The sequence below is a fragment of the Rhinopithecus roxellana genome, chromosome 9 (assembly GCF_007565055.1).
Source record: "Rhinopithecus roxellana isolate Shanxi Qingling chromosome 9, ASM756505v1, whole genome shotgun sequence".
Classification (NCBI taxonomy): domain Eukaryota; kingdom Metazoa; phylum Chordata; class Mammalia; order Primates; family Cercopithecidae; genus Rhinopithecus; species Rhinopithecus roxellana.
Window position 1 is genome coordinate 106,016,741 of NC_044557.1, and position 16,757 is coordinate 106,033,497.

General features: G+C 41.3%; 1 protein-coding gene across 1 annotated transcript in view; it reads left to right on the forward strand.

Moving 5' to 3' along the window:
- The window catches only part of SNTB1 (syntrophin beta 1), a 292,341-nt gene that overhangs the window by 251,269 nt on the left and 24,315 nt on the right, over nt 1-16,757 (forward strand). The window contains exon 4 of the mRNA XM_010381498.2: nt 1,898-2,037. Within this exon, the coding sequence (XP_010379800.1) occupies nt 1,898-2,037 (140 nt within the window). The remainder of the gene's footprint in view (nt 1-1,897; nt 2,038-16,757) is intronic.

The window sequence follows — 16,757 nt, forward strand, 5'->3', positions numbered from 1 at the left end:
AGGATGGGAAGAAAGGTATTGAAACTGTCAGCACCAAGCTTATTCTTGGCTTGTCTTATAATTTTTCCCAAGGAAAGTCATTGCCTTGTCATAGTGATGCCATTTCCAAAGGACACCATTTTTGACATGTTCAAAAATTGGTGTCTGACACAATTTACCCATCCTGTGTTTTACTGAAGGTGTTACCATCTGCCAGCTACCACGCCAAGCACATTACACACACTGTCTCATTTAATCCCCACTATAGCATGATGAGGTAAGTGCTACTTAACAGGTACTTACATGATGCTTATTCTGTACTGCATTAAGCATTGCTACAAATTTTAGCTCATTTAATCTTCACAACCACCCTCTGCTGTAGGTACTATTATTTCTCATTTTACAGTTCCAGAAACTGAGACACAAAGAAATTAGTTGAATTGCCCAAGATTCCCACAGCTAGTAAATTGGGTAACACAAATTTGTGTTCAGGCCTGCTAGCTCCCGAGTCAGTACTCAAAATCACTGTTGTGTATGATATTATCCTTATCAGTAAGGAAATAGAAGCACAGAGAATATCTTGTCCAGAGTCACACAGGCAATAAATAACAGACTCAGACTTAGGAAGCCTACATGTAGGACCCACAGAACTCAAGCCTTACATCATTTTGTAAATATTCTCTTATCGCTCATTCCTCATACTAGGGTGTTAGCTTAAAGCAAGAGCTACACACATGCTTGTATCTCTATACAGATTCCACTGTGTCACTTAATGTAGTAAGACTAGAAAGGGAAGAAATTAGCTTTATCACTTATTTAGTTTACTGTCTAATTTACTTTGATTCTAAATAGATTTTTGAGTTGTGACTTGCTATGACAACATTAAATCTTGGATTAGTTGTCAGTGTCAAAAGCAATTTTAACCTCATCTGGAGCAGTGTTTCTTTAATCAGCATAGGGATTACCTGAAGATTTTGTTTAAATGCAGATTTGGATTCAACAGATCTGGATGGGCCTGAGACTCTAGCAAGCTCCCAGATGATGCTGATGCTACTGGAACATGGTCCATATTTTCAGTAGCAAGAATTGAGCATTCACTGAGTTTTTAAACCGAGCTTAAAGATGTATCCTAGGGCCCATCAAATGTCCTGTATAGACAGAAGAACATATAGGAAGTTTGGGAAAGGCAAACACCAGGCCAAGGGGATGGCTCATGAGATAAGAGCTGAGTTACACAGATTCTGCAGATTAGAAGGGTTTTCAAAGATCATCTGGTCCAATCATCCTACTGATGACTTTCAGAATCCTTTCACATTCCCGTCAGGTCATCTCAACCCTTGAGTTAATAGATTATGGGTGGTGAATGGAACTGGACATTCAACAGAACCAGAGAAGTTTCAAGATGATGCCTGAATCACAGAACCAATCTAAGAGCAAAAGATTAGGGAAAGAGGCTGTGATGTCTCACTCTGTCTGGGTAGACATTTGCCACCATAGTACATTTTTCAGAGCCTTTAGATATTTATTCAAAAACTTTTTAGACCTTACCATTTCATAATAAAAAATAATGCTTCTGTACCAGAGAATCAGCTGGAAGTACTTACTCCCCCAGGCATTTGTCTCCTACTATGAAATAAAGATTCAGTGCTGACTGGCAGGTGAGAAACAGTGACAGATGTGTGGCAGCTGGGCTGCTTCTTGGCTGTCCTGACTATACATTTCAGGGCCCTTGAGACAACAGATATTTTCAAGGATCAGGAAGGATGGAATAAAGACAAGGTTCTTTCCATTTTGATTTTGCAATCAAACCAAAAGACACTCAATGTATTGCTGAGTCCTCTGATTAGGGGAATGCCAACTTCTCGTAATCATCCTTTTCTCAGGCTGTCATCTGACAGTTCTCTGCTTTCTTTTTCAGGTGCCAGGGGAGAGTGAGAAACAGTGGAAACCAGCCCTGGTTGTGCTGACTGAGAAAGACCTTTTAATCTATGACAGCATGCCAAGGAGGAAGGAAGCCTGGTTCAGCCCAGTTCACACATACCCTCTTCTTGCCACCAGGTAGCCACGGCCTTGGTTTGGTATGATGTGTTTGCAGGTTGATACTATTTTAATGAATTACAATTAGCTCAACACGTTATATTACTGCTCACTATTGCAGCAGAGGCTGAGAGCTCCTTAAGAATATAGCCACACATTTTTAGCCATATAGATTAATGATCATTTATGGCCAAACATGAAGCAACAAGACAGAGACAAAGAACAAAAGACTCATCCATTATCAAGGAACAGTGACATCTGTGAGATGGTCCTCATCTAGCCAGCTTCCTGGGTCTCCATCTCATTCCCTTTGAAATGAACTAGGCATATGTGTTTGTAGTCTTGAAGTCCAAGTAGAATCACCAAGCAAGGGTCTTCACTGGGTGGCACAAAAGAGTGTTATATGGGAATACTCCACTGTGCTTTTTAAGGCTTGTTCAGCAGGAAATCTCATAACAAGTTATTTCTCAGTTACATGACGCTTCCTGTGGAAGGGTGGCTGCCAGGTTCTGTTTTTCAGGTCCTTCAATGCACATTTATTATTTATGTGAAATATGTCTTTAAAAAGCACTTCATTGAGTTATTGACATGCAAAGGTGTGTACATATTTAGTGTATACAATTTGATAAATTTGGAGATAAATATACACCTATGAAACCATCATCATAGTTGATACCATAAACATATCCATCACCTCCAAAAATTTCTTCCTTCCCTCTATATTTTATTTTTTGTGATAACATGTAACATAAGATCTGCCCTCTTAGCAACCTTTTAGGTATATAATACCATGTTGTTAGCTATAGGTGCTATGCTGTACAGTAGATCTCTAGAGCTTATTCAACTTGCATGACAAAAAATTTCATGTCCTTTGGCCAACACATCCCCATTTCCCCCTCCCCGCTGGAAACCACCATTCTACTCTCTGCTTTAAGAGCTTCGTCATTTTAGATTCCTCATATAAATGGGATCCTGTAGTGTTTGTCCTTACGTGTCTGGCATATTTCACTTAGCATAATGTTCTTCAGGTTCATTCATGTTGTCAAATATGGGAGGATTTCTTTCTTTTTTAAGGCTGAATAATATTGGATTATATGTAAATACCACACTTGCTTTATCCATTCATCTATAGATGGACATTTGGAGGCATCACACTTCCTGATTTCGAAATGTATTACAAACCTATAATAATCAAAACCTTATGATACTGGCATAAAAACACATAGACCAGTAGAACAGATTGGAGAGCCCAAAAATAAATTCATCCATTTGTGGTCATCTGATTGTTGAGAAGGGTGCCAAGAATACACAATGGAGAAAGGATATTCTCTTCAATAAATAGTGCTGTGAAAACTGGATATTCATATGCAAACAATGAACCCTATTTTACACCATACACAAAAATAAACTCAAAATGGATTACAGACTTAAAGATAAGATCTGAAACTGTAAAAATTCCAGAAGAAAACATAGGGAAAATATTCTTGACATTGGCTTTGGCAATGATTTATTGTATATGACACCTGCAGCACAGGCAACAAAAGCAAAAATAAATAAATGGAACTACATCAAAGTAGAAAGCTTCTGCATAGCAAAGGAAACAATCAACAAAATGGAAAGGCAACTTACGAAATGGGGACCTCATATTTAATTAAAGGTTAACATCCAAAATATGTAAAGACTTACATTTCTTTTTTTTTTTTTTCTTTCACTTAGTGTTTAATGAAAATTGTTTTCTTCTATGTTGTTGAATTGGGGCACAGCTTGATATCTAAAGTCATATAGTCTGAAACATAACTTAAATCACTAATTGTTCTGGTGATGATCACGTAATTCTTAAAAAAACACTGTCAAGTTACATCAATGTTTTGAATCTCCATGAATCTCAAGCTAGGAATATAAGCTAGAAATCTGGCATCATTACAAAAAGTGAGAGTTGATCTTCAGAGTTTTTTCTTCTAAATCTAGATGTATGTGTGAGAGAACAGACAATACAGATATGATTTTTATAAAGGAAAGAGTGAAAGGGAACAATTCAACTCCTAAAGTATTACTTGAGGTACCTATTGGGTATGGTAGGTCCACTTGAAGATCATGCCATCATCCCATCTGCTGAAATCCCCTTTCCCCTTCTCTGAAGTCCCTCTTGCATTTCTTTTGTTTCAGGCATCCAAATTTAAAACTCAAAACTCATCCTTCACTTCTTCTCTCTGGCACTTTGTAGGCAGCCAGGTACTACGTTCTGTGTATTCTCTGTATAAAATGTATCTAGCATCGAACCTCTTATTTCTTGCCAGATGTTATCCTAAACAGCTCTCCACCCACACCCCCTGAGCTGCCACTGCTTTTGTAATTCATTCTCATCATACTCTAATTCAGTGGCCACTTCTTTAAATCCCTTCATTAATTTTCCGACTCTTCATTTTATGTCTTGAAAAGTTCTAAATATAAAATAAACTGCATTTATGAGGTGGCATGGTATTTTGTTAGTTTCTCTATATTTTCTAAATCCAATATTTACTACAGTAAAACTCTTGATTGATATTCAATAATCAGCATAGCTATGTCAAATGCAATGCTCTTTTTTTTTTGTGGATGAAAACATTTGTTTATTTGTATTTTGTTTCTTTTTTTTATTATTATACTTTAAGTTCTAGGGTACATGTGCATAACGTGCAGGTTTGTTACATATGTATACTTGTGCCTTGTTGGTGTGCTGCACCCATCAACTCATCAGCACCCATCAATTCATCATTTATATCAGGTATAACTCCCAATGCAATCCCTCCCCCCTTCCCCTCCCCATGATAGGCCCTGATGTGTGATGTTCCCCTTCCCGAGTCCAAGTGATCTCATTGTTCAGTTCCCACCTATGAGTGAGAACATGCGGTGTTTGGTTTTCTGTTCTTGTGATAGTTTGCTAAGAATGATGGTTTCCAGCTGCATCCATGTCCCTACAAAGGACGTTTTTATGGCTGCATAGTATTCCATGGTGTATATGTGCCACATTTTCTTAATCCAGTCTGTCACAGATGGACATTTGGGTTGATTCCAAGTCTTTGCTATTGTGAATAGTGCTGCAATAAACATACGTGTGCATGTGTCTTTATAGCAGCATGATTTATAATCCTTTGGGTATATACCCAATAGTGGGATGGCTGAGTCATATGGTACATCTAGTTCTAGATCCTTAAGGAATTGCCATACTGTTTTCCATAATGGTTGAACTAGTTTACAGTCCCACCAACAGTGTAAAAGTGTTCCTATTTCTCCACATCCTCTCCAGCACCTGTTGTTTCCTGACTTTTTAATGATTGCCATTCTAACTGGTGTGAGATGGTATCTCATTGTGGTTTTGATTTGCATTTCTCTGATGGGGAGTGATGATGAGCATTTTTTCATGTGTCTGTTGGCTGTATGAATGTCTTCTTTTGAGAAATGTCTGTTCATATCCTTTGCCCACTTTTTGATGGGGCTGTTTGTTTTTTTCTTGTAAATTTGTTTGAGTTCTTTGTAGGTTCTGGATATTAGCCCTTTGTCAGATGAGTAGATTGCAAACATTTTCTCCCATTCTGTAGGTTGCCTGTTCACTCTGATGGTAGTTTCTTTTGCTGTGCAGAAGCTCTTTAGTTTAATTAGATCCCATTTGTCAATTTTGGCTTTTGTTGCCATTGCTTTTGGTGTTTTAGACATGAAGTCCTTGCCCATGCCTATGTCCTGAATGGTACTACCTAGGTTTTCCTCTAGGGTTTTTATGGTATTAGGTCTAATATTTAAGTCTCTAATCCATCTTGAATTAATTTTCGTATAAGGAGTAAGGAAAGGATCCAGTTTTAGCTTTCTACTTATGGCTAGCCAATTTTCCCAGCACCATTTATTAAATAGGGAATCCTTTCCCCATTTCTTGTTTCTCTCAGGTTTGTCAAAGATCAGATGGCTGTAGATGTGTGGTATTATTTCTGAGGACTCTGTTCTGTTCCATTGGTCTATATCTCTGTTTTGGTACCAGTACCATGCTGTTTTGGTTACTGTAGCCTTGTAGTATAGTTTGAAGTCAGGTAGCGTGATGCCTCCAGCTTTGTTCTTTTGACTTAGGATTGTCTTGGCAATGCGGGCACTTTTTTGGTTCCATATGAACTTTAAAGCAGTTTTTTTCAATTCTGTGAAGAAACTCATTGGTAGCTTGATGGGGATGGCATTGAATCTATGAATAACCTTGGGCAGTATGGCCATTTTCACGATATCGATTCTTCCTATCCATGAGCATGGTATGTTCTTCCATTTGTTTGTGTCCTCTTTTATTTCACTGAGCAGTGGTTTGTAGTTCTCCTTGAAGAGGTCCTTTACATCCCTTGTAAGTTGGATTCCTAGGTATTTTATTCTCTTTGAAGCAATTGTGAATGGAAGTTCATTCCTGATTTGGCTCTCTGTTTGTCTGTTACTGGTGTATAAGAATGCTTGTGATTTTTGCACATTAATTTTGTATCCTGAGACTTTGCTGAAGTTGCTTATCAGCTTAAGGAGATTTTGGGCTGAGACAATGGGGTTTTCTAAATATACAATCCTGTCATCTGCAAATAGGGACAATTTGACTTCTTCTTTTCCTAACTGAATACCCTTTATTTCTTTCTCTTGCCTGATTGCCCTAGCCAGAACTTCCAACACTATGTTGAATAGGAGTGGTGAGAGAGGGCATCCCTGTCTTGTGCCAGTTTTCAAAGGGAATTTTTCCAAAGACTGACATTTCAATAGCAAAAAAAAAAAAAAAATTTCAAAAAGGACCTGAATAGACATTTCTCCAAAGAAGACATACAGATGTCCAACAGGCATTTGAAAAGGTGTTTAATGTCACTAATGATCCGAGAAATGCAATTCAAAACCACAGTGAGGATGTGGTTAGGATGTGTGTTAGGATGGCTATTGTCAAAAAGACAAATAATAACGAGTGTTGTTTATCATTTGATAAATGCGAACCCTTGTATACTGTTGGTAGGAATGTAAAATGGAGAAAAGGAAATCCTTGTATACCGTTGATAGGAATGTAAAATGGTGCAACTACTCTGGAAAACAATATGGAGATTTCTCTAAAAATTAAAAACAGAACTCTAATGTGAGCTAGCAATCCCACTTCTGAGTATATATCCAAGAGAACTGAAATTAAGGTCTTAAAGAGGTAGTTACGCTCCCATGTTCATTGCAACATTATTCACAGCAACCAAGACCTGAAATACAGTTTGATTTTTAATTATTTAGTTTTGAGACAGAGTTTTGCTCTTGTCACCCAGGCTGGAGTGCAATGGCGCTATCTCGGCCCACTGCAACCTCTGCCTCCTGGGTTCAAGTGATTCTCCTGCCTCAGCCTCCTGAGTAGCTGGGATTATAGGCACCCACCACCACGCCTGACTGTTTTTTTTTTTTTTTTAGCAGAGACAGGGTTTCACCATGTTGGCCAAGCTGGTCTTGAACTCTTGACCTCAGGTGATCTACCTGCCTCGGCCTCCCACAGTGCTGGGACTATGGACGTTCTTCTCAACCACTGCACCTGGCCTGAAATACAGTTTTAATGTGTTGCATCCTTGTCCCCTTCTTTGAAAGCTTATATCCCAAAAACAGAAATGAATCAAACTCGAGTCTTGCTTTCAGGTAGCTGACATTTACCAAACCTGACTTCTGTTGCCAGCTCTTTTTGTTTGTGCTTTATGACAGTGAACTGTTTGCATTCCTTCTATACCTCTGCTTCTTTACCTGCAAGCTAGGCATGATAAAGTCATATTTGTGGCCTTCCTGGCATAGTGCCTGGCAATATCGTGCGCTCGATGTCTGTTGAATGAATTATTGAACAATGTGAGGCAAACACTGGAAGGAGTTTGGTCCAAGAGACAAAGCATAGTGGACAGAGGTTTTGGAGCATCTGACCTGAGCAAGATGTAGACAGAAATAAGCTGGGCTCTCCATCCAGGAAGTACTGAGCTGCCAAACAGGTTATGGTCAGTGGTCAGCTGGCTTCAAGGAGGACAGTGAGACCCAGTAGCAGAGCAAGAAGTAACACAAGGTTAAAATGCCAGCAGTGAGTAGAGCTGAAACTCCAGAAAAATCCTTGTTACTTCCAGTCGTGATTGATAATGAAGACCAGCAGTGGGGGTGGGACCGGGGAGGTGGGGAGCTAAAGATGGGAATTATTGGCCCCAGAGGTGAATGGAGGAGGTTTTCGGGGCGAGGAACCAGGCCTAGATCACTTTTGAAAAATAAAATTTAAAAGCAATTTAATACTTGAAGCTTTCGAGCTTCAAAATGTTTGGCAGAATGGCTATTAAAGTACAATACAGCTTTGTAATAAAACTACAGTAATCATGGCCGGGTACGCTGGCTCACACCTGTAATCCCAGCACTTTGGGAGGCCACGGAGGGCAGATCATCTGAAATCACGAGTTCAAGACCAGCCCGGATAACATGGTAAAACCCCATCTCTACCAAAATACAAAAATTAGCCAGGTGTGGTGGCACCCATTTGTGGTTCCCAGCTGCTCAGGAGGCCGAAGCAGGAGAATCACTAGAGCCTGGAAGGCAGAGGTTGCAGTGAGCCAAGATTGCGCCACTGCACTCCAGCCTGGGTGACAGAGTGGGACTCCGTCTCAAAAAAAACAAAAACAAAAAACCTCAATAATCAGAATGTAAACATCCTTAACTGCACACAAGACTCAGGCTGTGTCTTGGGGCCCATGAGAATTCGGCCCAATCGCTATTGCTTTCTGTACTTTGCATCCACAGTCCTCATCCAATTGAACAAGGTTATCTTCAGATTCTGAGACATTCCCACAACAGAAACCAAAGAAAGATTAGACCATAGTCACTGGATTCCAGTTACTAAGAAGGAAAGTTGGACCCAAGCCTCTTGAAATGATTTTCAGAAACAAAAGTTGAAATAAGGTAGTTTCGGCGCCCCTCAGGCAACATGAGAATAAAATTCACCCTAGTACATAGCCTTGTTCTCACAGTTACTTGGCATTATGAACAATAGGGGCTGCTTTTTCATTCATTCGTTCATTCGTCAGTCAACATTTATAAATCATCTACTATGTGCCAGGAGGTATAATTGGAGCAAGGGATAAAGAGGTGAAAAAAATTCAAACTTGTGAACCTAGCGTTATCTGGAACGAAGTGTGCCAATGTGCAGGAACACGTAAGGAACCGTTTGCAATAAAGACAACAAAAAATGCCAAACTCTGCCTGGAGAGTGGTGGAGGACTCCTTGCAGTAGAAGTCATGTTGAATTGAAGCCTGTGGGAAAACTCACCAGAGGAACAAGGGAAGGGAGCCCAGAGACAGGCGTGGGCATTCCAGGCTTAGGGGAGATCCAAGCACAGAGGTCATTTTGCAGATTAGGTACCTGAGGCTCAGAAGAGTTCAGGAATCACCCCAGGTGGTGTAGCTTCTGAGAGTGGAGGTGGGATTCCAGTTCTGGAACTGTGTGTCACTTGCCTACCTGTGCCTTGGTACCACTGGGGATTGGCACAGAGGTGGGAGATGGGGAGGAAGACTTTTCACTAGTGTATCCTTTTTTACCTTTTGAAATTGGAACCATGGGGAGTGGCAGGAGTTTGGGGATGATAAGAGTCATGGATGTGATCTGGGTAGATATTTTTACATTTGGTGTCAAATAACAAATGTCCAAGGAGTGACTGTTGAATCCAAACAATTTTCCAGTGATCCTGATTCCATTGTAAAAAAAAAAAAAAAAAAAAAAAAATTCTGTGAGGACACGAAGTAGTCAGCTACAGGAAGAGATAAATTGCTCCCCAGGAGTCTCCCCTCTTTTGTTTTTTTCTCAGCTTTCCTATCTTGTAACCAGGTTTAGCACTGGGACTCCAACCCCCTGGTAAGACAAGGAGACTGAGAAAGGCTCTGCCTTAGCTCTGGTTCTTCAGAAGCAGAGAAGGCAACAAGGACTGAAGTGGCAGTGAGTTCTTAAGCAAATGCTCCCAGGAGAAGCCTGGAAGGGACAAGGGGAAGGACAACCAAGAGAGAGGAACCAAGGAGGTTAGTATTTCAGGCAAAATCTTGGTCTCAGCCTGACCTTATAGGGGGCTTGCGAGCTAGACTGCTTAGCATGGTAGCCACTAGCCAGATATGGCTATTTAAAAAATTAAATTTAAGTAAAATTTAAAATTCAGATCCTCAGCCTCCTCAGCCATATTTCAAGTGTCCAACAGCCACCTGTGGCTAGTGACTACCATTTTGAACAGCACAGATCTAGAACATTGCCATCACCACCAAAATTCTATCAGATAGCACTTCCCTAGAGCATGTAAATGACTCCTTCAAGTTTGTCCCGACTCAGGCCAAGTGACTGGACCTGTACATTCCTCCCGCAGTCCATGGACAGCTGAGGCTGCCTGGAGAGACGTCATCTCGCAGGCTCTTCAGGCTTCTGCACAAGCAGGAAAGTCCTAAATGTGATTCCTTAAAAGCCAAGGCCCAGAAGGAGGGATGGGTGTGCAGAAACAGTAAATGGGACCTGAAGAGGTTTGAGTGGAGCACTGAAAGTGTCTGTTACAGGTTCACAAGAGACACAGGTGCCAGGTCTGAACCGAGAGTAAAGCAGATGAATAGCCTAAACCCATAAGCCTGCAAGCAATATGCAAACAGGAAATGGAAACCTCTTCAGTGCATCGTTGTGGTCATTTAGAAGATGCAGGCTGGGCGCCGTGGCTCACACCTGTAATCCCTGCACTTTGGGAGGCCAAGGTAGGCAGATCACCTGAAGTCAGGGGTTCAAGGCCAGCCTGGTCAACATGGTGAAACCCTGTCTCTACTAAAAATACAAAAATTAGCCAGGCATGGTGGTGGGGGCCTATCATCCCAGCTACTCAGGAGGGTTTGGCATGAGAATGCCTGAACCTGGGGAGCAGCGTTGCAGTGAGCCAAGATCATGCCACTGCACTCCAGCCCGGGCAACAGAGCAAGACTCTATTTAAAAAAATAGTAATAATAAAATAAATAAATAAAAAAACAAAAAACAGAAGATGCAGTAAAAAAAAAAAATTCAGTGTCTGCAATGCAACCATAAAGGGGACCCAGTTGTAATAGTTGTCCCCTCAACTCACTGTCCCTCTCCCAAATTACCCAGCCTAACCACTGAACTGCAAGAGGAAATGTTCCTCTGTGTGTGTATTAGCCCTATGAGGAATGATACAATTAGGCCTGAAGGATTGCCCTGGTCTCTGGCTGGTAGTCCATGAGGCAGAGTATGTCCAGGATCTTAGGTGGCACTGGCTATTCATTCTCATTCTGTCCTCTCAAAGTAGTAGGTGAGCTTTTGCCTGCTCCTGGGCTGCAGTCTGGATATAGCAGAGCTGGGAGTTCGCATCCTAGTCTTCCTTCCTCCAGAAGGGTGCTTAACCCCAGCCTGATCACCCCAGCTCCCTCTTTCAGAATCCCTGTCTGTGAAACACACTTACTGGAATGCCATTGTCTCCAAAGCCAAAGGAAAATATACTTTGGTAAAATAGATTTTTAACTGATCTTTTGGCTTAAGCATCAGCTACCAGAGCATCAGTCCTGATCAGCTTCTCCCCAAGACCCTGTGGATGTACCTAGAAAAAGACTTTTAGAAAGCAAACAATGGGGAAAAAATGACCCCTGCGTTCTCTGTGAGATGATGTCAGGGAGATGGAGCCCCTTTGCAGCTCCAGGCTGAACTTCCTAATGAATTGTTGTAGGAGGCAGGGTCCACCCCAGCTGAAATAGAGATTCTTATCTCCTTGCGGATGAAAGTGGCTGTCTGAGGTGGGAAGCTGGGCTGATGCTGTTGGTTTCTGGTAGGTTGTGGGGGATGGTCCGTGCCAGAAGTGGTAGCATTCAAAGGGAAGCAGAATCATTCCATTGCAGAGGTTACCCCAGTACTTCCATTGACTGCTTTTTTAGCCACTTATTTAAGTTCAACAAGTGACTCTTTCATTTACTTCCAATGCATTCTGTACAGCATGTACAGCACCGTATCCTTTATATATGACCACATAGGCATGTAATCTACTAGTATTATTTGTCTGTGTATATTTCTAAAGAAGAGGATCATTCCTGTTTTAAAAAATGTATTTTAAAAATCTTATATTGAGGTCTAATTTATACATAGTAATATGCACAAATCATAAAGGTATGATATAATTTTTACTTATGGATATAGAGCTATATTTTTAAAAAATGTATTATACTGTGCCTACTAACTAATCACCTTGGGTGATATTATCAAGAAGGCCATGGTAATATTATTTTCAAAATAGATCAAGCTGGGCTGAGCACTTTGGCTCATGTCTGTAATCCCAGCACTTTGGGAGGCTGAGGTGGGAGGATTGCTTGAGGCCAGAAGTGCAAGACTAGCCTGGACAACATGGGGAATCCATCTCTACAAAAATAAAATAAAATTTAAAAAAACACAATTAGCCATGCATGGTGGTGCACACCTATAGTCCCAGTGACTTAAGAGGATGAAGTGGGAGAATTGCTTGATCCCAGGAGATCAAGGTTGCAGTGAGCTATGATGGCACCACTGTACTCCAGCACCTGGGTCCAGAGCAAGATCCTGTCTCTTTAAAAAAAAAAAAAAAAAAGTAGATGAACTCTGTAATGAAGTAGTGACTGGCCCTTATTGGGCATAGATCAAGGCTACGTGCTTTAGGTGGATTCTATTAGGGTTTGCAAACTTTGCCCAATATGAGAATTATCCGGATGCTTATTAAGATTCAGGTCTTCAAAACCCTGCCTTAGTGATTCTGGCTTAGGTTGGGGTTGTGGATCAGGAGAATGTGCTTTTAACAAACCAGGAAAATGTTTTTCAGGGTTACCATATTCAACCCTCACAATCCCATAAGGTTAAGGTTTTATTCCTATTTCACAGATCAGTTAACTTAGGAACTAAGTAGTTAAGTTACTTACCCACTGTCGTGTAACAGTAACAGTAAAAGATGGACCTGAGATTCTGTTTCTACCTTTTGATTCTTATCCACTATTTTGTGCAGCTTCCTAAGAGCACATCCTTATTTCCTAGAGTTCCAATGGCTCTTAGAATTTGCTGAGTGTATCATATATAAAAGTTTTCTTTCCTGACAAATAAATCATGCAACAGGTGGCCTCTTATTCAGCTAACAATCAAGGGAATTGTTACCCCTAATCACGCAGAGTGAGGACAGAGTTGTGGATAGAATCAGAGACCTAGAGTTTCTGGCTTACCCAGCAATGGGAGTACCATCTGGGACTGTTAGACAAGCAAATATTCAACTCCACTCCAGACTAACTGAATCAGAAACTCTGGGAATGGGACCCGGTCCATCTTTGATTTTAACAAGCCTCCAGGTGTTTCTGACACAGGCTCCAGTTTGAGAATTATTGATTTAGAAGACTGTGTGCTGTTGCTGCCTCCCGTCTTCTCAGGGGTTTGTGGTGTGTCCGAGTCCATTTGGGGCTGCTATAACAAAATAACTTAGTTTGGGTAATTTATAAGTAATGGAAATGCAGTTCTCACAGTTCTGGAGACTGGGAAGTCCAAGATCAAGGTGCCAGCAGATTTGCTGTCTGGTGAAGTCATGTTCTCGGCTCCATAGATGGAGCCTGTTGCTGTGTTCTCATGTGAGTGGAAGGGCAAAAAAAGGGACCAACAGACTTCCCAAGCCCCTCATTTTTTGTTTGTATGTTTTTTTTTTTTGTTTGTTTGTTTTTGAGACAGAGTCTTGCTTTTGTTGCCAGGCTATAGTGCAATGGCGTGATCTCGGCTCACTGCAGCCTCCACCTCCCAGGTTCAAGTGATTCTCCTGCCTCAGCCTCCCAAGTAGCTGGGACTATAGGCATCCATCACCACACATGGCTAATTTTTGTATTTTTAATAAAGACACCAGCTAACTTTTGTATTTAATAGGGACACCACAACCGGTCTCTATTTTGTATTTAATAGAGACACCACAACCGGCTAATTTTTGTATTTTAATAGGCCATTACATTGGCCAGGCTGGTCTCGAACTCCTGACCTCAGGTGATCCGCCTGCTTCAGCCTCCCAAAGTGCTGGGATTACAGGTGTGAGCCACCACGCCAGGCTCCCCAAGCCCTTTTATAAGGCACTAATCCTATCCATCAGAGTGGGGCCCTCAGGACCTAGTCACCTCCTTAAAGGCCCTACCTCTTAATCCTTTTTTTGCATTAGAGCTTCAGTTTCAACATGAATTCTGGGGGGACACAAACATTCAAACCACAGCATGGTGGGAGGGGAACTCCACAGCAATGATGTGGTTCTTTTCCCTGTGGTTCTTCAGAAACCACAGGTTTGGCTGCAAGCTGTGATGACCACCAATGGATCAGTTCTAAGGCTGTCCTGGGTCCCGGCCTCACAGAGTGATCCACAGCTCCTAAAATGTGGTGTGTTGCTGCCCTTCCTTTTCACTTAGATGACCTTCTAGCTCATTTTCACTGGTATTTTGCATTCTTTCCTAGCTTTATTTTCATGGCTGCATAGTGTCCATCACACGAATGCTCCAGAGCTTGGATTCTAGAAACTGACAACCTGGCTCCGAATCCCAGCCTTGCTACTTACCAAGCCTTGGAGCTTTGGGCAAGTTTTGTAATCTCTTTTTGCCTCATGTCCTTCATCAGTAATATGTGCCCAATATCTGTACCTGATTAATAGGGTTATTATAAGGATTACACTAGATCATGTAAACTGCTTAGATTAGTGCTTGACATATGGCAAGTGCTAAATAAATTTAGTTATTTTCTAATTTTTTAACCCCTCTTCTATTTTGGGGTTTAAAAATACGTTGGCTACATTTTTAAAAGAACTCCGTCACTGAAAATTTGTAACGAACTAAAATTCACAGGTCATCATTATACCACCTGCTAAAAAAACTTCTAAAATCCATCCTGTTAGCCAAAACTAAAAGTGAAGAGATAAGCCAACAAAAAGTCTCCAAAAATATCTCCTTAATAAATGGAAGATAATTGGATTTGCTGGTAGAGAGGGAAAACAGTGTTTCATCATATCAGATTTGACAGACCTGGGTATGCACTGCAGTTTTGCCCAGGCAAGCCCCAGTTTATGACCACGAGCAAGTGACGTCTTCTCTCTGATCTGTTTCCACATCTGAAAAATAGAATCATAGGCTGGGCACAGTGGCTCACACCTGTAATCCCAGCACTTTGGGAGGCCGAGGCGGGTGGATCACCTTAGGTCGAGAGTTCGAGACCAGCCTGACCAACATGGAGAAACCCTGTCTCTATGAAAAATACAAAATTAGCCAGGCATGACAGTGCATGCCTGTAATCCCAGCTACGTGGGAGGTTGAGACAGGAGAATTGCAGTGAACCGAGATCACACCATTGCACTCCAGCCTGGGTGAAAAAAGTGGAACTCTGTCTCAAAATAATAATAATAATAATAATAATAATAATAATAATATCTATTGCAAGGCAATTATGAAAATTAAAATATGATGAATGTATTAGCCATAACAAAATACTATAGACTGAGTGGCGTAAACAACAGATATTTATTTCCTCACAATTTTAGAGGCTACAAGCCCCAGATTAGGTGCCAGCATGATCAGTTTCTGGTGAGCACCATCTTCCTGGGACTGCTGCCCTGTTTTCACGTTCTCAAATGACCTGTACTTTGTGTGTGCATGGAGAGAGAATGCAAGCTCTCCATTGTCTCTTATCATTTTGAAGACACTAATCCTATCATATCAGGGCACCCCATTTAGCTTTAACCAACTCCTCTTAGGCCCTGTCTCAAATACAGTCACCTTGGAGGTTAGGGCTTCAACACATGAATTGGGTGGAAAGGGGCACAATGCCATTCATAGCAATGACCTATGTACAGCCTTCTTTTTCTTTTTTTTTTTAATTTTTGAGACAGAGTTTTGCTCTTGTTGCCCAGGCTGGAGTGCAATGGTGTGATATCGGCTCACTGCAACCTCCACCTCCCAGGTTCAGGCAATTCTCCTGCCTCAGCTTCCCAAGTAGCTGGGATTATAGGTGTGAGCCTCCATGCCTGGCTTTTTTGTATTTTTAGCAGAGATGGGGTTTCACCATGTTGGTCAGGCTGGTCTCGAACTCCTGACCTCAAGTGATCCATCTGCCTTGGCCTCCCAAAGTGCTGAGATTACAGGCATGAGCCACCGTGCCTGGCCAGCCTTATTTTTCATAAATACACATAGTAGGGCCAGGTGACTGTCATTCCCCTTCTCTTCCCTGTAGCAGAACTAGGGAGCTTCTTTCAGTCTTTTCTCTAGCACAAGAGGGAATGGCCAGGACTATAGCCAGTAGGAAACAGTTTTCTTCTAAATCAAGTTATTCCCTCAAAGAGTTCACAGTTGATGTGTTTCTTTGCTTGGGTTTTCCTTTTCAGGCCCAGGCACATCTAATTTATATTTTTCTGGAGAATGAAAATTTGATTGTGTGTTTCATAGAAGTGGCACCAGAAATGCTCACAACATATTCTTGGTGTCGACTGCCATGCAAAGATGTTTACGAGCAGTCATCTCTCCTCTCCCACTGTCAAACGTGGATGGTGCCCCTGTGAGTCCATTGATGGTACAATTTATAGCAGTGCACTCAGGAAGTTTGCAAACATGTTGTAATTTTAGCAATTCTCATCCCTCAGCTTTTTATGAGTCCTTGGGAAAACATTTTTTGCTTAGCCAAAGTTCATTTCATATTGCTAAACATTAAAAAAAAAAAAAGGTATGCTCCCTTGTAT